The sequence below is a fragment of the Capricornis sumatraensis genome, chromosome 12 (genome assembly GCF_032405125.1).
Source record: "Capricornis sumatraensis isolate serow.1 chromosome 12, serow.2, whole genome shotgun sequence".
Classification (NCBI taxonomy): Eukaryota; Metazoa; Chordata; class Mammalia; order Artiodactyla; family Bovidae; genus Capricornis; species Capricornis sumatraensis.
Genome location: NC_091080.1, coordinates 34575956 through 34601139, shown reverse-complemented (window position 1 = coordinate 34601139; position 25184 = coordinate 34575956). Strand labels below are relative to the sequence as shown.

General features: G+C 44.7%; 1 protein-coding gene across 2 annotated transcripts; it reads right to left on the bottom strand.

Moving 5' to 3' along the window:
- Nucleotides 1–427: 427 nt before the first annotated feature.
- SMAD9 (SMAD family member 9) lies at nt 428–23427 on the bottom strand. 2 transcript variants are annotated; one of them, XM_068984455.1, is made up of 5 exons: nt 23016–23427; nt 16598–16855; nt 12800–13021; nt 2896–3152; nt 428–571 (listed from the first exon to the last, which is right to left on the bottom strand). In XM_068984455.1, the coding sequence occupies exons 1-5, from the start codon at nt 23425–23427 to the stop codon at nt 428–430; spliced, it is 1293 nt and encodes a 430-aa protein (XP_068840556.1). The 2 variants fall into 2 exon arrangements, with proteins under 2 accessions (XP_068840556.1, XP_068840557.1); XM_068984456.1 differs by lacking the exon at nt 16598–16855.
- Nucleotides 23428–25184: the final 1757 nt, after the last annotated feature.

Here is a 25184-nt window from a genome sequence, read left to right as displayed (position 1 = left end):
TTTGTCCAAAGTGTTATTTGCCCTAGTGCTGCTAGTACCTGATTTTTGCTACGTAAACAGTTTTAGTATTTTTCTGAACTGGCCACACAATATGCCTTATGTGACATGGCAGACGAAAGCTGCCTTTGTTCTGCCAGCACCCTTCAAACACTGTCCACAGACTTGCCTCTCATTTGTTCTCTCCCACAAAAGAAGCTGCTGCTTATTAGAGCGTAGGCACGAAAAACCTGCATTTCTCATTGTGTTGTAGTGGCATCAGGTTAACTAGAAAGCACAAACCAAGATGGTGATACAAAGTATGAAGAGTATATATTAAATGTATTTACATGTGTACTTAGAAACTTCAGTTAGTCATGAATCTGAAATGATACAAGCCACTGCCTGCAACAGCATCTACCCTATAGAAATGTGCGTTGAGATAGGACTGTTAAGACACCGAAGAAATCGGGTTGTGTGGGGAGCCCATCTGAGTCAGAACTTTGTCCAGCCACTGCAGCGGTCCATGAAGGTGGATCTCAATCCAGCAGGGCGTGCTTGTGACATCCTGGCGATGGTACTCGGCTCCCCAGCCCTGAAAAGCAAAAACGGAGCCACGTGATTGTGCCAGATTTCCAGGCAGCCTCCAGGGGCATGAGACAGGCCTGCTGGATATAGCCCACCCACCAGGGCAGCTTCTGGGACCTGAGAACATGAACTCTGCATTCCTGCAAGTACAAGACAACCTTTTCATCAGCCAGACACCCTAAGATGAGTCCCCATCCGAGGTTTCCTCCTGGGCTCGCAACTAAATCCACGGACCTAGAGAGGGCCTGGGTTCCAGCCACGTCAGAGACACTGGGAAATCATGCTGTCTTTCCCAGGAAAGGGAGCTTGAATGCATGTTCACCCCTTAATGCTGAAGTCCGTGTTCTGCATGAAACAGAACAATGGCTGGATCTGAAAGTTGTTAAGTGAGAGCTGAGAGTGTTCTCTGTTACTCAGGGTTGATGAAGAAAGCTTGTTTCTCCTCTCCCATGCTGGCTCACTTATAATTTGCCACTGGTGACCATCCACAGGAGAGACCGCAAAAAATAAAGAAGTTTCATTAACATCCATGACCTCACATGGCTGCAATTTTTTATTGTGGTGAGAACTTATCAATTTCTTTTACACTGATCACCTATAGTTATATTTGCTAGGAAACTTTTTTTTTAAGTCTCTGCAATATTAGTAAGTTTATTTTGTGAATTATGTGGTTTTATGAATTTAAAGGTTGCATATATGAGAAGTACATCTAGTTGAACTTAGGAAAATCAGATTCCTATACAAGTTTATAATGAAATTATTATGTCTGAGACATAGGCCATTTCATCCCAATTTTTAAAACAGGCCTAGAAAAAAGTACGTCAAATGGTTGCTTATTATCGCCCTCTGCTGACTCTAAAGTATCAGAGTGTTTGAAAAGACTTTCAGGTATTTGTTAATTGCCTGATGGTGTAAAAATGCGTTTAAAGCTTAACAGTAAACTTGAATAAGGGGTTCCCTGGTGGCTTAGATGGCAAAGAATCTGCCTGCAGTGCAGGAGATCTGGGTTCGATCCCTAGGTCAGAAAGATACCCTGGAGAAAGGAATGGCAACCCATTCTTGCCTGGAGAATTCCGTGGACAGAGGAGCATAGGGGGCTACAGTCCAAGTGATCACAAAGAGTCGGACACGACTGAAACAACTTAGCACGCATGCAAATTTGAATGAAACTGTTTTGTCACCATGAAAGAAATGGATTCAAGAAGTTATTTTCTAAACTGGAAACTCTATTCTTGATTCTCACTTTTAAAATAATTACTGAAATTATAAATAAGAGTGTAGAAAAATGGACGCATTTTTCACGGTAAATTTTTCTTTGAAAAAATCTGGAACAAGCCATACTGATACCGCTTGAATAGATAGGTCACCATGGAAAACTGTCACATATACTCAGTTTGACAAACAAGCTCAGATTTGGAAGTATTAGAATTATTTGCAAGTGCTTTGTGAGGAATGAAATAGACGATAAACTGAGGGCTTAGCTTCAATGTGCAAATCCAGTTTTTCCTTCCTACTAAGTAACTCCCTCCATTCTACAACCTTCACATCAACTTTAATTAAAGAACTAACTGAGAAATTCAACAAATATTCATAAGCAGAACATCTACTGCTGTCTCAGAATTAATCATAAGCCCCATAATTTTTTATCCCAACCTGTTTATACTTTTGTAAACAGCACTTAATTCATACTCTCTTGTATTAGACTCAGTTCTTTTTTGTAGTTTCTTTATAAATATGATCACCTCTGTTGGCCTGTCTGCTTTGTAAGAGTAAGGAGAGTGTCTTATTTGATTTCAGGTAAATTCACCATTTACTGAGTGACCCTAGTGCTCAGCAATTTGAGGGAAGAAAAAAAAAATCTCTATAGCATTAAGTGCTATACAACCATCATAGTCACTTTTTCTTCTTTATTTAAAGAAAAATCAGGTAACTGTCTTAACTTAGTTTTCCTCCAAAAGTAATATACTTAAGAATTTTCTTAAAATTGCTAAACAAGAGATGTCATACTCATGGAGGAGCTCTTCTGAAAAACAATTGAGTTTTCCTCCCCAAATGCTGTCTACTTGCCCTGGCTGTCCAACTGCCACATCAACCGAAGACTGTTTAAAATATATATATATATATATAACTTATTTATTTTCTTATTTGGCTGTACTGGGTCTTAGTTGTGGCACACAGGATATTCAGTTGACCCATGTGGGATCTAGTTCCCTGACCAGGGATCGAACCTGGGGCCCTGCATTGAGAGCAGGGAGTCTTAGCCACTGGACCGCTCTGAAAGTCCTGTGCTTTTGGTCTCTTATCTACAATCAGGAAGCGAGCACTCCTTACCTTGACAAAACTCATCCTGATGGTGCACATCTTGGTCAGCTCATAGACGACTTCAAATCCATGATGCACAGACTGGGCGAGCAGCTGAGCGAACAGCTGGTTGTTGAAGATCTTGAGGCTGCAGCCGCTGGGGATCTTGCAGACGGTGGCTGGGTGGAAGCCGTGCTGATAGTTGCAGTTCCGGCTCTGCACGAAGATGCTGCTGTCACTCACGCACTCGGCGTAGACCTCTCCCCCGACGTAGTACAGGTGCACGCCTGTGAGGCAAAAGCAGTCTCCAACACCAGCACTGACTTCCACTTAGACTTAACCCCCTTCCCATCTCACCCGCCTCTGTCACCTAAGGAGACATGACTATCAACTGTGAGGTTAATTTTGATATCAACAATCATTGACTAGTACCACGAGTGCCCCAAAGGTTGACCTGCTTTAATTATCATCTGTATTTTTTCCATGAGTGCATTTAAAAGTACATTGCAACTCAGGTTTGCATAGAAGGAGGCTGTCATGTATTAATACCACTCCTGTCACTTTCAGTCTCATGCTTCATTCTAAAAGGAAGATTTCATACTATTAGAGGCAAATAACAACTAATGCAGAAAACATCAAACAGTCCTTCAGGGACGTATAAAGAACTGGACACAGTAAGTACCATGGTAATGTTACTTACATGCATATACTAAATCCACTTCAGAGGACACGAGAAACAAAGTTTACATTTTATTTTACTAACAATTATAAATTCATTTCTCTTAGTACCTCAAAGAGACCTGCTAAGTCGCTTCAGTCGTGTTCGACTCTGTGACCCCATGGACGTCAGCCCATGAGGCTCCCCCGTCCCTGGGATTCTCCAGGCAAGAACAATGGAGTGGGTTGCCATATCACCTACATTTACAGTCACAGAAATAATGCCTATTTTCACCTACAGTGAAATTCATGCCACACTGTCAGATAAAATATAAAGACTCAATCAAAATGTAGTTTATGCTATTTTATCTCATGTTCTTAGAACTAAAAGGTGAAGAGGTTCTTGAGAATGTTGTTGCTCAAAGTATATTTTAGTTGATGCTCTTCCTCCAAATTCTGGGTTTAAGACGCAGGTGAAGATGCTGTAGTCTAGGGAATATTAAATACCAGAACAATTGTTCCCCAACCTTTTAGCAGAAACAAAATCTCTATCTCCAGGTGTCAACATGGTTGTAAATACAATCTCCATGCAGTGGCAAGGGGATTGTAGAAATGGTCTTGAATCTACTAACAGGGACAGATTTTGGTACTTAAAAAAGCACACTTTTAAATAATACAACTGAAAGACTTCCAGGGCTTCTCAGACCTGCATTTAGGAAACATGACTGACATAGCCACTCAGTTTCTTTGCAGGATCTAAGTAGCAATGGAGGCAACTTTTGCACTACTATGTAACTACTTCCTGCCAGCTTTATGGTTTCCTTTTCCCATCTCCTTTCCCTTAATACAATTTTAGAAAAGAATGGCTTTCAGGGTCATGTATTCAAACCACAGACTAACACAGTCTGAAGAAACTGATTCAGGGTCACAATGATAAAGCTCTTGATACGCAGGTCAAGGTTCCCCTCTCACTGCCTCAGTCAGACCAGGTCCCCTCCTCTGCTCAGCCTTCCTCTCCTTTTTCTGCCTTGCCTCCATGAGTCTATCCCCTGAATGCTCTGGGGTCTGATCCCCCTGGCCCTGAGGAGGAGGCAGGAGGATGGTCCTAACTGGCTGGGACACAGTGCTGGACCCACGTGTGGGAGGTGTGTGTTACTAGTTGCAAAGTCACGTCTGACTCTTTGCAACCCCATGGACTGTAGCCCATCAGGCTTCTCTGTCCATGAGATTCTCCAGGCAAGAATATTGGAGTGGGTTGCCATCCCCTCCTCCAAGGGAATCTTCCAGACCCAGGGACTAAATAAGGCTCTCCTGCATTGCAGGCAGATTCTTTACCATCTGAGCCCCCTGGGAAGCCCAGACTTACTTGGCTGGACCCACATGTTGGGAGATGAGGGAGGGGCAAATCCAAGCAAACTTCTCCAAAAACTCCCAGGGGAAGGCCTGCCTCTGGGGCGGCTGGAAAGCAAGTGGTCAAACTGCCAGAGCATGAGGCTGCTAAGTGTTCAGTATGTCTTTGAGTTGAATGCCCTTCAAATACATAATCCTCCTAGAGCTTACTAACAAGAACAGATAAGACTTTTTTGCTATCTGACTCTGGTCTTTATTTAGGGGATCATTTTCAATCCTGTTAAAAGTCTCGCCTGCAACCACAGACATCCTGGCGGAGCACAGAAAGCAGAGAAGAGCCTGGATGGGGAGGCAGCAGTGCAGCGTCCTGAGTGAGAAGGGGCAGAGTGGGTGGGATGTGCCCGGGGAAGCCCTGAGCCAGCCCTGGTCACCGGAGCAAGGAGGGATATTCAACCCCATGATGAAGAAGGCTAGAGACAGCCACATCTAAAGAGTCAAGGAAGCTAGGGATTTTATTCGCATCCATTTGACAGGCCAGAAGCCTGGCTTTAAACCACGTCTGTGAGATGCTAAATCGCCACGGAGAACAGTGAGCGGATAAATGCCCAAAGAAGGTGCCGCCTGAGACGAGAGAAGCCAGGCAACGTGGTCCTCTGGAAGTTCCACCCACCCCTGGGACTACATCTATTCCTGTCTGCGTCTGCCTCCATCTGAGTTTTCCACCTGTTGTGCCTGCACCCACCCCCTAGGAGACTAGGGAGTCTGGATTCCTGGTGGTGGTGAATGCTAAGGGCTCTTTGGGCTGGATTTGGATCTGCTGATTTGATTTCCCTTCTGGTATCTTCTGAAGCCTTGACTGACAGGGATGATGGAGGGGAGGCTCAGGGAACAGCAGGTTAATTAGGCTGGTGAGTGTGTCCCAATGGTCTTGGAGTCTAGTAACGGAGGGGGATGTCCCAAAGTGGAAGGAATATGCATGGATTCCCTCCAGAGTGGGATGGGAGGCAGGGAAGGGATATTCCATCCCTGTGGAAATCTCATCACCCCATCACCAGCTCAGATACATACTTAAAAATACCACAGAAAGAATACGAGGGCTGAAACTTGCTTTAAACTACTCTTCCCTGGTGGCTCAGATGGTAAAGCATCTGCCTGCAGTGCGGGAGACCCGGGTTCAATCCCTGGGTCAGGAACATCCCCTGGAGAAGGAAAAGGCAACCCACTCCAGTACTCTTGCCTGGAAAATTCCATGGACAGAGGAGCCTGGTAGGCTACAGTCCATGTGGTCACAAAGAGTCGGACACGACTGAGCGACTTCACTTTCACTCTCATAAAAATACTGTGGATGGGACTTCCCTGGTGGTCCAGTGGTAAAGAATCTGCCTACTAGTGCGGGGACAAGGGTTTGATCCCTAGTCTAAGAAGGTCGCACATGCCTCTGGGTAACTAAGTCCCTGTGCCACACCTCCTGAGCCCACATGCTGCAACTACTGAAGCTCTAGAGCAGGTGCCCTGCAGCAAGAGAAGCCACTTAATGAGCAGCCTGCGCATGGCGACTAGAGGGCAGCCTCTGCTTGCTGCAATTAGAGAAAGCCCGTGCACAGCAACGAGGACTCAGCGCAGTTTGACAAGAAAACACAATTAAAGTAAATAATAAATAAATTATACAAATAATATAAAAGTAAAGATTTCCAGATCTACAGCAGGGCTTTGGGCCAGAGGATGGAGGGGGGCCCGCCCAAGACTGTGACTGCAGCTGTGCACTACACAAACCCAGAGTGTGCCTCAGACTTCTGAGATTTGTATGGTTATTACAAGACTCCTCCAGCAGATGGCAGCAGGGGCTCCTTTCACTTCACACACAGCCGCCTCCGGGCTGGTACAAAGTCAGTCCCCTCAAGCTATTACTTGAAGACTTTAAGTGTCTCTGGACAAATAGGACGAACAAGCAGATTTGGGCCCAAATGAACTACACTACCAGAGGCTTCCCTGGTAGCTCAGCTGGTAAAGAATCCACTCGCAATGCGAGAGACCCCGGTTTGATACCTGGGTGGGGAAGGTTCCTTGGAGAAGGGATAGGCTACCCACACCAGTATTCTTGGGCTTCCCTGATGACTCAGATGGTAAAGAATCTGCCTGCAATTCCAAAGACCTAGGTTCAATCCCTGGGTTGTGAAGATCCCCAGGGGGAGGAAATGGCAACCCACTCCAGTATGCTTGCCTGGAGAATCCCATGGACAGAGGAGGCTGGCTAGCTATAGTCCATGGGGTCGCAAAGAGTCAGACAGCTGAGTGACTAAGCACAGCACTGAGCCACACGGAACGCCCCACTGTGCATGCACACACTCAGTGGTTCTGCCAAGGTGGCTGCCCCTTGGCACTACTTCCTCTCTATTTTTCACTACCACTCTTGACTGCAGCAACCGCAGCTCACCTGGACAGACTGGGTCCCACCCCATCCTTACAGGGGCAGGAAACCCCATTAGAAGAAATGTTGAAAATACTGAGATGCAAAGAGTAAAGATCAGCCACAAATCCACAACCTAGAAATAATCACTACTAACATTTGCCTTATACTTTCAGTCTTTCATGTGTACATTTTAAATAAAATTGGGATCATACTCTAGGCTCTTTTATAACCTTTTTTCACATCTTAAAATACTGTCAACATTTTCTCATGATAGTAAGTATTCTTCAGTATCCCGTGTAATTACTGCAACAGTATGATGTTCTGTGTTAAATATTTTTTAGGATTTGCTTTTTCAGGGATGAGAAACTTTACACACATTCAAAGGCAGAATGAAAAGGACGTTTTGAGACCAGGAAACTAAATCCACTGGGAAAGAAGGAATCCAAAAATCACCTTAAGGGACTTGCCTGGTTGATCCAGTGGCTAAGACTCCACACTCCCAATGCAGGTGTCCAGGTTCAATCCCTGGTCAGGGAACTAAACCCCACATGCTATAACAGACCCAGCATAGCCCCCCAAATAATTTTTTTTTAAATGAAAAAAAAAATCACCTCGAGGTACAGACTCTGCTTCTAAGGAACTGACAAACTAAACCCTTGTCTCAGGATAATTCCATTCACGAAAAAGAGAAGCATTACTAGATTTCCACAGAACAACTTGAGATGTACAAGAAAATTAAGTTTCCTTAAAAAGTGAAAAACTAATTCCCAAAGCAATTCCATGATTTGAAATCTATGATAATTATGTCTGGGAAGGTCCGGGTTTGCCTCATTCAATGTGTGCGTGTGTGTGCTAGGTCAGTTCAGCCATGTCTGACTCTTTTCAATCCAATGGACTGTGGCCCGCCAGGCTCCTCCATCCTTGGGATTCTCCAGCAAGAAAACTGGAGTGGGCTGCCATTTCCTTTTCCAGGGGATCTTCCGGACCCATGGACTGAACTCACGTCTCTCAGGTTTCCTGCACTGGCAGGTGGGTTGTTGACCACTAGCTCCACCTGGGAGGTCCCAGTAAGTTCAATACGTGGGGCTAATGCCTCAGGAACTATCAGTCACCCCTTCCTTCTCCCACGGGAGGAAGAACAGCCAGCAGCCAGGACACACACAGCTCGTCTGCAGCTGCAAAGAGGAAACGTGGCCGTCCTGTCCAAGTATCCTTTCGCACCAAGAACCTGGAGCAGGCTCCTTATGTGGGTCAGTGGTGCTGCCTGCAGTGACAGCGCAGCCACAGGTGCTCAGAACACACACTGCTATTGATTAGGATTATGTTAAGTTGTGCAGTTCTAAGAACTATAACCCAACCTCAATGACCTTAAGAGCACACATATGCTCACGCAGTCCTTTCAAAACTGCGGCTTTCCTCATTATTTGGAAATCAGGGCCATCTTAAAAGCCACTCTAAAAAAGCAGGTATCCTGTATACGCCAGTGACCCAAACCAGCTATTCCATCATTCCCCAAACCTCAGGAAATAACCTTGGCTTTATTTTGGGCAGTCAGACAGGTATGACATGTCAGCAGCTCTTCATCTTTTTTCCCCTATAAAGATGCTAATAATCCTCCCATGGAGCTCAGAGTAACTCAGTGTGGGACTGCTTTTCTAGAGTATTCTTGGGGAGAAAATACAAAATCTTTTCTGGTTTACATTTTTAAAGTAAATGGGGAGGGGGGGTTCAGGATTGGGAACTCATGTACACCCATGGCAGATACATGTTAATGTATGGCAAAACCAATACAGTATTGTAAAGTAAAATAAAAAAAAATTATAGATACAAAAAAAATGATTGTAAAATTTCATCACTGCAGTACTACAAGGGATATCCACATCTCAGAGTTGATTATGACATATTGTAGCTGTGGCATACGACAACCATTTTCATTCGATAGCAAAAGATTCAATTCCTCAAGCACTGAACTAAGAGGGGTGCTGAGGTGAAAAAGCAGGAGGGTCCCTCCCCTCCAGCAGAAGGGAGCAACTGGGCCTGAGAGACAGAGCCACGGGTGCAAAATCTATCACTTGTGGAACCATTGGTAAGCTACTGAACTCTTCTGAGCTTCTGCTGCCACCTGTGAAATGGGACTAAGAAATCCTAACTTGTAGGGTGACTATAAAGCAGTAATATGTGTAAGTGCCTGCCAGGGTGCCTCTCAGATCTGGGAATCTGGGGGGTGGGTAGCTGAATCATTCAGAAGAGTTCAGGCAGTTTGCCTGGTTTTTAAGGAAGAGTATGGACAGACCTCAGGTTAGAAGGCAGTGTTCCAGGTTCTTTGAGGTCCTGCCTCTGATCCTGAAGCTGCAGGGGACTGCCACCTCCCCTAAGCGGCAACAAACACGCGCCAGAAGTGACTGCGAAGCCACCGAAAACTACCGAGGGAGAAATGGCCCATGATTAACAAAAAGAATCTTTATAGGTGTCTCACCTCCCACACCCCACAGGCTCATCTCAATATAATAGCCAGGGGATCCTTTTACAGTGAAAACTCAGATCTATAAACTCCAACTTAGCTCCACCTTCTTGTGTCACACAGGCAGAGCTAAAGCACTCGGCATGGCTCGAGGCCCTGAGACCTGGTCCTGCGCCCTCCTCCTCTGTGACTTCCTCGCCCCCTTGCTCACTCTGTTCCACTCGCCCTGGCGTTGCTGCTGTTGCTCACACTGCGCCAGGCAGGTTCCAGGCCCCCTGCACATGCTGTTCCCTTCGCTCGGAAAGGTACCGACACTGCCGACGCCCTCTTTAGCTCTCAACTCAGAAGTCACTTCCTTAGCAAGCCTCCCTCCCAGCTCCCCCATCCTCCCCCATTCTCTTCCCCTCCTTTGTTTTTCTCTAGATATTTATCATTTGACCTAGTGTGTGTGTGTGTGTGTGTGTGTGTGTGTATGCATGGTGTGTACTAAGTCACTTCAGGTCGTGTCCGACTGTTTGTGACCCTGTGGGCTATAACCAGCCTGACTCCTCTGTCCACGGGATTCTCCAGGCAAGAATACTGGAGTGGGTTGCCACGCCCTCCTCCAGGGGATCTTCCTGATCCACGGATTGAATGCATGTTTCTTACATCTCCAGCATTGGGTGGCGAGCTCTTCACCACTAGTGCCTCCTGGGAAGCCCCCATGTGTGTATGCGTGTGTGTGTGTGTGTATAATTTCTTGTTTGTCTTTCTTTAGTAGTAGGTAATCCACAAAGCCAGGAGTTTTTGGTTTTGTTTTGGTTGTTTCCCATTGCTATATCCTGAGTGCCAGAATCGCTTGGCCCAGAGCGGATGCTCAATAAATATTTGTGAGATGAATGTGTATCTCTGAAGTCTGAGCATCTCCTGTAACTAACTCCGCAGTTACGGAATTAGTCAGTTAACTAACAAGCTAACTTGCTCCCTATCCTTGGGGTGTGTTTGGCTGCAAACTCACTCAGGCTGGTGCTCCAGAAAGCCATGGAGCCCCTGCGAGAGGGCCCCCTGACCTCACAGAAGACCAATCATTCCTGCTTTGGAAATGTCCCATGCCATGCTTTACGGCATGTCTTGCAGCCAGCACCCCCCCACCCTGCCTTCTTTTTCCCCCACGTTAAGGCAATTCCAAAGCAGCTTTCTGAGAAAACTGTGCCTTTGCCTTGGGTACCCTGTTGAGGGTTGGGGTGTCCTTCCATCCAGGTGAGTGTTTCCTAGGCTCTCTGGATCCTGCTCTCGTGTTTTTTTAACCCTGTAGATTATCTCTCAGTTAGTAACATGACACCAGCCCTCCACATCTTTCCATCCACATCAGCAGCACCTTGAACAAACTGCTTTCAGAAAGCTTCCCAGAAGGTATTCAACACTCTCTGCATATTTTAATTCTATTTTTAGATCAAGTGGCTTAAGTAGAAGTCTCTCGCGCAGACCAATCTGCAAAGCCCTGCAGCAAATGGCTCTACAGCAGCACATTTTAACATTCTATCTTTAGATCACCTGATGATTCTTATAAAAATCATTCCAAAGTAAAACCATCCTGAGAAATTTAAGAAGTCAAAAGTATCACTTTCTGTGAGGACTGACTATGTTTTCCCCTTGGGATAGAAGTTACAGATTAAGTTTCCGTTTTCTGAACTCTCTGGGAGCCTAGGGGAAAATTTTAACCCAGTCATAATCGCAGTGCTAATTCTGAGGGATGACATACTTGTACTCATCTCCTCGACTCACTCCCAGCTTCTGACTTTCTCTTTCTCATTTATCATTTCTCTACAAAGGCTTCTCATAAGCCACCGCAGAACCACTATGGGAAGACACAGGATAAAATAAAGTAACTGTCACCATTAAGGGTTAACATCAGGGAACAAATTCGGCCTGCCTCTAATTGACAGTCTGTAAGTTAACAACAGGAGACATTTGGGAGATAGTTAGGAAAAACACAGATTGCATCACACATGAAATAATGGTTCTTCCCTGGAAACTTGAAAGAAAAGGCTTGTGGCTACTTCCCAAGGTGGTGTAAGTGCTGGATGGGGAGAGAAAAGATCAAATAGCCCTGAAGCTTCTTTACACCTGTGATTTCAGTGGACAACCAGGCATCATTCAGACTGCCAACTCTTTGGATAGAAAAGAAAATATGAGGGCTTCCCTGGTGGCATCCTTCCTGACGATGCAGGAGGCACAGGTTCCATCCTTAGTCTGGGAAGATCCCACATGCCAAGGAGCAACTAAGCCCGTGCTCCACAACGACTCAGCCTGTGCTCTGAAGCCCAGGAGCTGCAACTGCTCTCGCACCCTAGAGCCTGTGCTCCACAACCGGAGACTCCCCGGCAACGAGAAGCCTGTGGGCCGAAACTAGAGAGCAGCCCCTGACCGGCACCACCAGAGAAAAGCGCGCAGCGAGAACTCAGCACAGTCAAAACTAAGCAAATAGAAAGAACTTAAGACCCTCACCCAGGCCTCAGGCTAGGCTGAGACAATCACACCGATGAGGTGGGTTCCAAAGGCGTCATTTCCAGACCCGAGTGAGGCCTGTGCTTGTCCAGCTGTTGTGAAAGTGCCTGGACACGAGAAAACCCCCATCCCCTACCAAAAGCTTCCAAACAAACAAGTCATCGATTTTTTTAAAGGGCTCCCTTCTCAGTCTCTAAAGGTAACTTTACCTGATACAGATTCCTCTTCTTCAGAAGTCATCCTATTTAGCATTTGAGGCAACTCAAAAATAATTCTTGCTACGTCTCTTCAATCATTTCATCCTGTCTTTGTATTTCTCGTCTCGTTCATCTTCCTAACACCCACCCTACGCCATCCCCCAGAAGATGCTGTGTCTACCTCAGAGGTGGAGACACTAAAAGACCCCAAAAGTTCTCACGCTCTCCCCAACAAAATACTCCCCAGCAGTCTCCCAGCTCCCAGCCCTGGGAACATCCCACTAGGCCACGCAGCCAACCCATGGCTCATTTCTGTTGCCATGTTTGTTAGCTCAGAAGAATATATGAAGTGGATTACACATTTGCCTTTACCCTTTCCTATGTGTCTTCTGGTATTTTCTATCGTTGAGTTTCTGTTTACGTTAGAAAGAAGTCCGAGACAGAATCTGTTCCTGTTATTTGAAGGATCTGTGAATCCATCGATCAGCACACTTCGGGAGGAAGCCTGGAACGTCTCCCCGACGCGGTTGTTCAGTTCATAGTAGGCAACGGAGCACCAGTGCTGCGGCTCCTCGTAGCAAACGGGCCGAAAATCTGAAACAGAAGTGAATCAGACAGGACATCACTACCACCATGCCCGGGACCTCCCAGCTCACGACTCCACCAGGAACCCGAGGTGACCGCTGTCCCCCAAAGGCTGGCTATGAGAACCAGCTGACTGCTGTGCATTGTTCTCAAACCTGCATCTTTCATGGAAGCTTCTTGCAGGCTGCTCATCTGGTCCACGTACCTGGGAACAGGGGCCGATGTTCTGATGACTCTTCCAAGGCTGGAATCTTTGTAAATAAGTTTTTTATTTTTGAGGGGCCAGGCAACATTGGTATGAGTGGATGTGTGTAAACTTCATCCCCCTACCCAAAGGAAACACAGCTAACAGGAAGTTAGAAGGTCATGTCATCTTTACAGCTGAGAGACAGCATTTTACCACCAAAATGAATTCCTATAGTAAAGAGTATCCTTTTCTAAAGAACTAAAGATGAAAAATAATTGTTCGGATATGATAAAAAATCAAAGCAAAACTACTGCATATGATTTAAAATTGTTAAGAAAGAAAAAAAATCCATATAGAATCACATTCTTTGTGTATATATGGGATTATTATTTCATGGCATAAATACACTTTATTTTTTTTTTAATTTTTTTTTTTTAGGAATTTTATTTTATTATTTTTTTAATTTTAAAATCTTTAATTCTTACATGTGTTCCCAAACATGAACCCCCCTCCCACCTCCCTCCCCATAACATCTCTGTGGGTCATCCCCATGCACCAGCCCCAAGCATGCTGTATCCTGCGTCAGACATAGACTGGCGATTCAATTCTTACATGATAGTATACATGATAGAATGCCATTCTCCCAAATCATCCCACCCTTTCCCTCTCCCTCTGAGTCCAAAAGTCCGTTATACACAGCTGTGTCTTTTTTCCTGTCTTGCATACAGGGTCGTCATTGCCATCTTTCTAAATTCTATATATGTGTTAGTATACTGTATTGGTGTTTTTCTTTCTGGCTTACTTCACTCTGTATAATCGGCTCCAGTTTCATCCATCTCATCAGAACTGAATCAAATGAATTCTTTTTAACGGCTGAGTAATACTCCATTGTGTATATGTACCACAGCTTTCTTATCCATTCATCTGCTGATGGACATCTAGGTTGTTTCCATGTCCTGGCTATTATCATAAATACACTTTAAAGGGAGAGATCTAATTTATTAGGAAATTGATGAATGTTATGTTTTCACCCCAAATTTTTCAAAGTTGCCAGTAAATTCAGAAACCCAATTTCAGAGTTCTTTCTTTCTTTGCCACTCACATTCTTTTTCTGCCTTTCTATGGATTATAGTATCTTTCTTTTCTTTGTATATCCTAGTAATTCTTGTATCTAGAGTGTGTTCTTATAAGCACTAAAATATAAACTTACAAAACAGATAAATTAGGGGGTTATTATTTGGTTTCCAAATGGACCTTCACTTATGAAAGAACTCCCCCCGAGATATGCTGAATAGGTCCTTTAGACCTTCCCTTCTTGGTGTGGTTCCTGGGACCACAGCCCCTGCAGCCACCTAGGAACTTCTTAGGAATGCAGATTCTTAGAAGCCACTCCAGAAGCAGGGAATTAAAATCTGCATTTATATAAGACAGGCACATGGTCTGTGTGAACCTTGAAGTTGAGCAACATTTATCTAGCTTATTATAAGGGCACAAACTGGAAGGAAATCCACCACAAAACTTCGTTGTTGTTTTTCAGTGGCTCAGTCATGTAGGCGGAATTTTTACTGTCTGAGCCACCAGGGAAGCCCATGAATACTGGAGTGGGTAGCCTAGCCCTGCCCTAGGGGATCTTCCCGACCCAGGAATCGAACAGGGGTCTTCTGCATTGCAGGTGGATTCTTTGTGCTGGACGCACAAAAGAGAAGGCGACTCACCTCTGAGTGGTGGAAACAGACTGGCAGGAAATGACAAAACACAGTGACAGATGTGATGGTAGAGACACATGGAAAATAGCAGATGCAGGGGCAAAAGGAATGACTGACGGTGTAAGTCAGAAGGGAAGAGGGGGGACAACTCCCTTATCTTCCCACATTTTATAAGTTTTCTGAGGACAGGAACAATTTCAATTAACATTTTAATTCTCCTTTCCGAACCCTAAGGCAGTGCTTGCACACAATAAGAGCTTGACAAGTAACTGTCAAATAGTGGGTTGCCCAAAAAGTTTGTTGGGGTTTTTCTGTAACATCTTAAGGAGAAACCTGAACTTTTTGGCCAACCCAGCAAGTGACTATGGGAAGACATGAGAGGCAGGTAGCAGCATCTGGCACCAAATGCATTTGTGCACACCCTTAAAAGGGCTTCCCAGGTGGCTCAGTGGTGAAGAGTCTGCCTGACAGTGCAGGAGACCTGGGTTCAATCCCCAGGTCAAGAAGGTCCCCTGGAGAAGGAAATGGCAACCCACTCCAGGATTTTCGCCTGGGAAATCCCATGGGCAGAGGAGCCTGGTGGGCTACAGTCCATGGGGTCACAAAGAGTTGGACATGGCTGAGCAACCAAATAACAACACCCTTAGGAACCTGTGAGCTGGGGATATTCTTTATCTCACTCTCACAAGGTATGTAAATCTCTCCTTCGTTACCTGACTTAGATCCATCTTTTGAAGGAAAGGACTCCCTTGGATTGCTGAGAGAGGCAGTCAGAGAAGAGGCCTACCACTGATTCCATTACACTGCCTGCCCGCAGGCCACATCTTCCTGGTTATGTTAGAGAAGTATTTTATAATCTTACTTCTAATTCCTTAAATTAAAAAAGAAAAATCCCTGGAAATTCCCAAGGATGATGTTCAAATCCATCTAGTTTCTCAGAGCTCCTGCACCCCAGGCAAGGCTTGCAGATGATAAGAGCTCAAAATATCTGTTAAATAAATGAGCATAGGAAGACCTGAATGAGGTGGATGATAGCAGCCAGCACCAATTGCATTCACACATGTCTGCAGGAACTTGTCAGCTCCTGATATTCCTTATTTTACTAGAAGAAACTGATAACTCATACCAAGTGAAGCAAGTCAGAGAAACATAAACATCATATGATATTGCTTATATGTGGCATCTAAAAAAAGGCTACAAAGGAACTCATCTATAGAACAGAAATAGAGTCACATATGTAAAAAATAAACCTATGGAAAAAAACTTATGGTTATTGGGGATAGAGAGGGGAGGGATAAATTGGAAGACTGGGATTGACACATACACACATACATACACACTGCTATATATAAAATAGCTAATTAATAAGGACCTACTGTATAGCACAGGGAACTCAATACACTATAATGACCTATATGGGGAAAGAATCTAAAAAAGGGTGGAATACGTATATCTTTGCTATACACTTGAAATTAACCAACACTGTAAATCAATTACACCCCAATAAAGTTTTTTAAAAAAGAAACTGATAGCTGCTCCAAAATGGACTGAGTCCTGATCAAGAGGGTGGGCAGGGTCCAAGGGCCCCCTAGAGCCTGCGGTTTGAACTGCAAGTGACAAAGCATGCTCACGATGGCCCCGCCCACACAACCGCGTTGGATCGCATCCCAGGAGACGGCGGCGGGCACTGACCTGAGTGCTGGAAGGGGCTCTCCGGCTCGGAGGGGCTGCCCGGGGAATGGGGGTAGCCGGCTGTGCACGGGGACGGCGGGAACGGGGCCCCTGGCGACGGAGGGAAGGCCGGGCACGGAGGCTGCTGGAAGGAGTCGGGGTAGGTGGCGTTGTGCGGCATGAGAGGCTCGCTGTGCAGGGACGCGCTGCGGAACTTGGCCAGGAGGCTGAGCTGCGGGTTGTACTCGCTGTGTCGGGGTACCAGCACGGGCGGCAGCACTGCGGGAGGAAGAACCGATGCGTTAGATCCTCGGCTCGGCGTCCCCAAGTACAGAGTGGACGCGAACTGCTGCGGTCTGTCCACTCGGGCCATAACCTGTCTATCATTCTGTGTGCTCCTCCTGGCACTGTCCAAGATGGTCCCATCTCTTCTCCAAAAGGGAGCTTGGCAATCAAGCTAAAGCAATGGTTTCACTCCTCGCAGCCAATTTAGGAAAAGTTTAGAGGAGAATCCTCCTGATGTTAGTAGTCTGCTGCTGCTGCTGCTGCTGCTGCTGCTGCGTCGCTTCAGTCGTGTCCGACTCTGTGCGACCCCATAGACAGCAGCCCACCAGGCTCCCCCGTCCCTGGGATTCTCCAGGCAAGAACTCTGGAGTGGGTTGCCATTTCCTTCTCCAATGCATCAAAGTGAAAAGTGAAAGGGAAGTGGCTCAGTCTTGTTTGACTCCTAGCAACCCCATGGACTGCAGCCCACCAGGCTCCTCCGTCCATGGGATTTTCCAGGCAAGAGTGCTGGAGTGGGTTGCCATTGTCTTCTCCAGTTAGTCTAAGAACTGCCTATTCATTCCCAGAGCAGAAATGACTAGAGTTGCCCTGTTACCTGACCTTCTGGGGATCTAATCGTTCACCTCTTCTGATTCTGCCATTAAAGTGTTTTTTTCTTTCTAGTTTTTACTCAAAATCAGTTTCTATTGCTCATGATGAAACCCCAAGTCATGCCCTGGATATTTTTATTTAGATATTAATATCTCAGGAACTGTGTTGAATTATTTAGATGACTAGCCTAAATTTTTAGGCTCCATGGTGCTGGTTAAGTAAAAATATTCTACTTGTCTTTACCAGAAAGATTTAAAGGTAACTAAAAATGATAAACTAAAAGATAAACAGTGAATAATAATAAAAGTGAGTAAGTAGAAGATGAAGCAGTAATAGAGAACTTATCTGTTCATTTTAGTATGTTTCTCTCTGGGTTCCCTACTTTAAAAAAGAGCATGAGTGTTTTTGCTCCTGATTCAACACAAAAACAAGGACAGATGCAATTCTCAACAGCAAGCATTGTCCAGACATCCCTAGTGCCCACTGGCTTCTGAAGTGTCCCCAGGCTTGGCAGAAAGAAGTTATTCCATGCAGTGTTGTTGAGGGGTGAGCTGGGACCAACTTAAGTTGCAGAAGGAGAAGCAGGGGAAACAGAGGAAGTGATCAAAGAAACAACAGAGGAAAATGTCTCAGAGCCTGAAGAAGGGTCTGTGTCATCAGATTGAAAACAGCCACAGAGTATACAGGCCAACGAGGGAAAAAAAGATCCATCATAGTCATACCATCTTGAATTTCAAACATCTAAGGACAAAAGCTCCCAGAGGATCACCTCAAAGTCACCACAAGGACATAAGAAACCAATTTATGACTTCCCGTCATCGATGCTGGACCGCAAAAGGCAGCACACTGGACCTCTCTGGTGTCCAGTGGTTAACAATCTGCCTGCCGATGCAGGGGACAGGGGTTCGATCCTTGAGCCAGCAACTAGATCCCACACGATGTGGAACAACTAAGCCCAGGTGTCAAAGCTACCGAAGCCCCAGCTCTAGAACCCATGCTCTCCAACAAGAGAAGCCGCCGCAATAAGAAGCCTTGCACCGCAACGAAGATCTGGGTCAACGAAAAAATAAAATAAATAATTTTTTAAAAGGCAATGGACTAATAATCTTCCAAAGGGAAATAATTTGTACCCCCAAATCCCACACTGGAAATTAATAGCAAAAATAACAATATTATATTAACTTAAATAATAATATAATATAAACCAAAATATAGATTGAGAAAAGGAAGAAAGGATAAAGGTGATATAAATTAACTAAATCTTCACCTTTTATGTTAGAGTCAATGAAATTAGCTAAAAGTGATAAATTTGGAAATAGATGTATAAGCATATTATTTAGAATTATCTAATTTTTTTTTTTAGTAATAATGGAGAGAGCTAGCAGAAGAACCAAGCAAGAATGATTAAAAGAAATTGTTCCTGGAGATAGCTGAGGTAGCACTTGTTTCAAATCACTCTATGGATTTCTCATCACCTGCAAGTATCTATAAAAACTTTCATAAAAAGCAAATATTTTGGAGTAAACAGACAATAAGATAATAACTGTTCTTAGACAATAAGAACAGTATGGTAACGATAATATCCATCACAAATTCCACCATTTATCCACTATCATACAGTTATCTCTTCTTAACAAGCAATTATTTTCAGTTTTACAGGTAGAATATAAACTCCAAGAGGCAGATGAACAGTTTTAAGCTGCTGCTAAGTCGCTTCAGTCGTGTCTGACTCTGTGCGATCCTAGAGACGGCAGCCCATCAGGCTCCCCTGTCCCTGGGATTCTCCAGGCAAGAACTCTGGAGTGGGTTGCCATTTCCTTCTCCAATGCATGAAAGTGAAAAGTGAAAGTGAAGTCGCTCAGTCGTGTCCGACTCTTTGCGACCCCATGGACTGCAGCCTATCAGGCTCCTCCGTCCATGGGATTTTCCAGGCAAGAGTACTGGAGTGGGGTGTCATTGCCTTCTCCGAGTTAAACCACTACAAATGAGGGTGGCAGGGAAACAGTGATTTCTTCCTCTTTTAAAAGCCAGTATTTGCATCTATTGCCTTATGACATTATAGAACAATCCTCAATATCATGATGCAAAAATGATACAGACGATAAGCCAGTCAATCTCCTTTTATGTATTCCATGAATACAGAGGAATAGAAAGATGTCTTGCCTGATGAATGCTCTGAAAGTGAGGGGCTGACATACTAAATGACATATGGCTTATTTTTCAATGATGCTTCTTGAGCACAGTGTTACCAATGATCAAATAAACACTCACTTTTATTTTTTGGATGAAGAATTTGAATACTCTCTGTGACTTCAGTTCTAATATACCTATAGGGTATCCTTAACATTGATAAACAGAATTCCTCATATCTGAATGCAGAGACCTTCATTCCTCCATGGCTTGCAGATCTGAGGCACCAAAAGAGAAGATGAATTTGTCTTTATTGAGACAAACATCTTGATAATGTATTTCTATCATCTGAGTAAACTAAAGGCAGTGGAGATTTGTAAGGAAAACTGATAGTATCATCAGAGTTATAATTCAGCCTGACAAGATCCGTTAACCTTCGGATTGCACTGATCATATCTGTAAATACTTTCACTCAAAGCACAGCTGTCTTAGCCCCTGTGGACTACTAGAACGTATAGACCATAGACTGGGAAGCTTATAAACAACAGAAATCTCTTTCTCACAGTTCCAGAGGCTGGAGAGTCCAAGAAGGGGATGCAGCCTGGTCAGCTTCTGGGCAGAGCCCCCTTCTGGGCTGTAGGCTGCCTTCTCATTGAGTCCTCATACAGGAAGGGACAAAGGTTCTCTCTGGGGACCCGTTTATAAGGACACTAATCCCACTCATGGGGGTCTGGCTTCATGATCTAGCCATCTAAAGGCACTGCCTCTTAATACGATATCATCTTGGGCATGAGGTTCTCAATATATGAATTTGGGGGGACACAGATATTCAATCTAGAGCAATAGCTATTCTTAGTCACTCAGTTCTATTTCTGTGTGACAACTGCTGCTTGCAAATAAGACCTAGTGAGCTTACAGACATTGGTCTCAACGTGTGCTCAGTCGCATCTGATTCTTTGTGACTCCATGGACTGTAGCCTGCCAGGCTCCTCTGTCCATGGGATATCCCAGGCGAGAATACTGGAGTGGGTCACCATTTCCTCCTCCAGAGGCTCTTCTCAACCCAGGGATTGAACCTGAGTCTCTAGCATCTCCTCCACTAGCAGGTGGATTCTTTACCACTGAACCACCTGGCAAGCCCCTCAACATGATGCTACCTTTTAAATACCACACTATCTAAGCATGACCTGGGGGCAGATAATGGAAGGAGTTAACTGTCTATAAGGGACTGCAGAGCAAAGCTGAAAAAAGCTTTTGTATCTTTTTCAAAAGTCATGTGGTTTTGATAAAGTGTGGGAATTTACAACAGAGGAGAAATTATACTAAAACCACCTCCAGCTGCATGAAGAAAAATCGTTATGAGCCCTGAAAACATTTTTGCAAGGCTTCTACCAGACACAAGCCACACAGAGTGAGGTCTGAGGACTAGTGAGACTTTACCAGCTGTTGGGTGCCAGTCCATCCAGATACAAGTATTCAAACTGAAAGTTTGTGTTTAGAAACTTAATAGCCACTTGACAGAGTAATTTATATCTGTTGAAATGAACAGTAAGAAAAAATATTGAGGTTGTATTTTTTTAAAATCAAGCTTGCATTTTTAAGCCTTTTAAAAATTTCATCTGCCCAGTAATTTATTTGTATTGTAAAAATATTGATATTTGACAGATTGGAAGCTTTTTAAAAACTGGTGCTTCACTGCAGATAGTTTGAAAAGCACTAAAATAGATTATTTTAGTAGGTTGTGAGAAGGAAAAAAAAAATCTAGAATGCAGACTTCAAGGTTCCAAGCATGGGTGGTCAAAAGATGAGAGATTTCAAAGGCAAAACTTCAGTTGTTTTATGGTAATTAGGGACCCAGCACATTTGCTGAACATTAGCATCTTTCATTGTTCTCAAAATATTGACTTTAAGCCTGGCCAGAAAGCTAGATATAAAATTTGTCTTTTTATTTAAAAAATCAAAGTTAGGAATAAAAAAAGCTTAAACATCACCTTAAAATTAATACCATATTTAGCCATCTTTCATCTTGGAAACCCAAACCTAAAATACCAAGATATGAAACCTGCCATATGTAAAAACATTCATACTATTATTCCTGAAAAACCTCACATAATATGAAAAATGAAAACATCAAATAATCCTTTAAAATCAGGGTTTCGAGTGTTCAAAAGGAACGCCTGATACATCTTACAAACACATCTAATAACTACATTACTGAGGAAGAGAAAAATGATTTCCTGATGAACATTTTTCATGGGATGTATTATTCTGAATGCTTACTATAACTCAAATCTTAGAAACAAAAAAGAATCAAGTCTTTGCTGTCATAAACTCCTTAATGACATGTTTTTAAAGTAGATGGAGAGAGCCCAGAGAGAAGCAAGAAAGAGAAGAAAGCAAAGAGGTATATGATGTAGGGGAAACATATTGGATTCACCAGGACGGTGGGCCTTTTTCATCATGGTCTCACCCTGTATCCTGAGTGACATGACTGTGAGAGGCGTCCACCCTCAGGCAGGTAACATCCTTGACATCAGTTTAACAGCATGATGGCAAGATTTAGGAGCCTGAAAGGTCACCTCACTAAGATTGCTCTAGGCTGGGCAGGACTTAACAGGGATGGCTACAAGGTTAACTGAATCTGGGGGGGAGCCAGGCGGCTGCTGGACTCCCCCACCGCCTGCGTTCCTAGACAGAACGGCCTCCTGATGGCCAAGGGCTGCTTCCCAGAGCGCATGAGCCGGCCCCTCCAGGAATGGGGAGAGGAAGCTCCCTCAAAAACTGCATCCCTGTAGCTGCAGAACACTCCACTCCACTCAAAGAGAAAAGCAGTCAAACTGTTACACCAGTGTGAAGGAACAAAGATGAACCCCGGACTTACACACACGTGCGTGCCTGAAACGTTTTAGGATTAATACTTCCCTATATTTAAAGTCATATTTAAGAAGAGCTGCCAATCTCCCCTCCCTGCCATTATTTTCAGTCTTGGAAGGGTTTCCAGCAACTCTTCCATCATCTGCTTAGTTTAGAGGACATCTCTGCTTACTTTAGCGTGGGGAGAGTGTGGCTGGTTTAGTTCAGTACAGCTGAGTTCAAGGGGAGGAACTGGGGAGAAAGATTTTTTTTAAAAAAACAGTTGATCACGTCAAGGCCATATTTAGACCTTTCAAGAACTGGACGATGACTCAAAAATACATCAAAATAAAATGGCATTTTCCAAAATCACACAAAGCTTACATCTATACTGAAATGAAAGATCTTCTAAGTTATTCTGACTACAAAATTTTGGATCGGCCTCTCCAAACAACCTCCCTCTTCCTGTCTCTCTTGCAGGGGTGGGAGGGGGTTCCTTCTCCTGACGGCGGCCCATGGCTCTCCACTAACCGGGAGGCGCCCTCTTACCTGTCACAGTTAAACCATGAAGGAAACCCACCTGGCGTCTCCACGCGGCGGTAGTGGTAGGGGTTGATGCACACCTCTTTCTGCTTGGAGCCGAATGGGAACTCGCAGCACTCGAGCGGCTTCAGCTCGTGGTGAGACTGCAGGTCCGGCCAGCGCCACACCCGGCAGTAGATGACGTGGGGCAGCCCCTTGCGGTGGGACACTTGCAGCCGCCCGTCCAGGGAGCGGGGAATGGTCACGCACTTGCTGGGCTGCCCTGGGCAGCTGAGCGCCCTCTCCAGCTCATCCATGGCTCCTTTCTTCTTCTTTAACTTCTTCACTAAAGAGTCCACTGCTTTCTCCGCCCACTTTTCCTCTTCATCTCCTTGCTTCCAGCCGAGCAGTCTCTTCACTGCCGGGCTGGTGAAGGAGAAGAGGGAGCTGATGGGGGTGCTGGAGTGCATAAGAGGGGGGAACTGCAGGCGTCCGGTGCACACAGGAGCTGGACCCACAGCCCTTCACTGCCTGCAGGGCCCAAGTGAAGTGAGCAGCGACGCTCCTCGGGAGGTCATAGGTCCCAAGTCCCCAGGGACGTCATAGGTCTTCCCTTTCTTCTGGAAGTGACTGCGACCAGTGAAGGCTGGGAAGCAGTTGACTTTCTCCAAAGCCCTGGGGTGGGCAGGACAACTCTGGGGGGAGAAAAAAAAAAAGACTTCAGTGAACCTCACTGGGACAATTTTCAGAAAAGGGTAAAGGTTGGGTGTAAGAGAGAAAATATTTTTCAGATGTTCTATACTTGAAAATACTTAGGATTTCCCTGGTGGTCCGGTGACTAAGAATCCACCTGTCAATGCAGGAGAAATGGGTTCAATCCCTGCCCTGGGAAGATCCCACATGCCACAGGGCAAATCAGCCACAGGGCAAATCACGCACCACAGCTGCTGAACCCACACGACAGCCCGAGAGCCACAGCGACAGAGCCTGCGAACTGCAACTGCTGAAGCCCAAGTGCCCTAGAGCCACGCTCCACAACAAGAGACGCCTTCGCAATGAGGGAGCCTCAATGCCACAAGCAGAGTAGCTTGGGCTTGATGCGATTAAGAAAGCCTGTGTGCAGCAACAAAGACCCAGGACAGCCAGAAATTAATTAATTAAAAATAATAAAGGCAGACACCAAAAAAAAAAAAAGAAAAGAAAACTCTTATTAGTCATCTTGACTCTTTCTTCTGTTTTACGCCCTGTTCCAAGTCTTGGTAATTCTGCCTTCAAAACGTCTTTCAAGTTTGGGAGCTTTCTCTCCATTTCTGCCAACATCTAAGCCGTGCCCCCCTGACCTTTCCCCTTGATCACTGCAACACCTCTGAAGGAGCGCCTCTCTTCCAATTCTAATCCATGGCTAGAGGAGCCTGGCGGACTACAGTCTACAGGGTCGCAAAGAGTTGGACACAATGGAGGGATTAACACAGTAATCTCACCGCTCGTTTATGCTTCCAAACTACGTTATAGGATAGTGGTTCTCAAAATGTGACCCAAGGACCCCTGGAAGTCAGAGAGTCCCCTTAGGGGACTGTGAGAGCCTCTCTTTTCCAACTAACACATCTGGGTGCACTAAACCTTCCCCCATATACTTCAACCCAAACAACAGATCACAACGGATTGTTTGCAGGAGCAGTTATGAGAATGCAAGTGTCATAGTCAACCAGGCATTAAGGAGACTTGCAAAAATACAAAATAATAACAACTTTTCATTATTGGGGGGTAAAAACTGATTTTTAAAAAATAAAAATGTTTATGTTATTAATAATATATGATGAGTTTGTCATTGTTTTTAATAAGTCAGTAAATGCTCTAAGCTTTTCAGTCTTAATTCCTAAAATGGTACCAAAAAAAAAAAAAAAGAGCCACATCAACAAAGGTTCTTTGGAGTTCTCAATAATTCTTAAAAGTAGAAAGGGGTCGTAAGACCAGAACGTTCTAGAAGTTACACACAGTCACACACACAACACGCACACTGTCACTTTTGTTATTCTCCCTCAAAATCAGCTGAACTTTTCTTTGCCTTCTCATCCCAAGGAGACATTCCTCTCCAGTTATTCAACAGTCCCATTTAAATTTCCTGAGGTAGCTCTGCATTTCCTCTTCTGTGAAAAAATAGCTGGCTTAAACAAAACCCTCTGCTTCTTCCAGATTTTAGAAACCAGTTCCCTTGTTTCCCTTGTAA

Bases quoted from the DNA above. Each gene is read 5' to 3' on its own strand.
- SMAD9 (XM_068984455.1), bottom strand. From the start codon at position 23,427: ATGCACTCCAGCACCCCCATCAGCTCCCTCTTCTCCTTCACCAGCCCG. The intron at 3,153-12,799 runs GTAAAGGCAAAT...TTTGCCTCACAG, and splicing joins CAGAAGACACATAGGAAAGG to GCGTGCACCTGTACTACGTC. The intron at 572-2,895 runs GTAAGGAGTGCT...TTTGCTTTTCAG, and splicing joins TCAGGATGAGTTTTGTCAAG to GGCTGGGGAGCCGAGTACCA.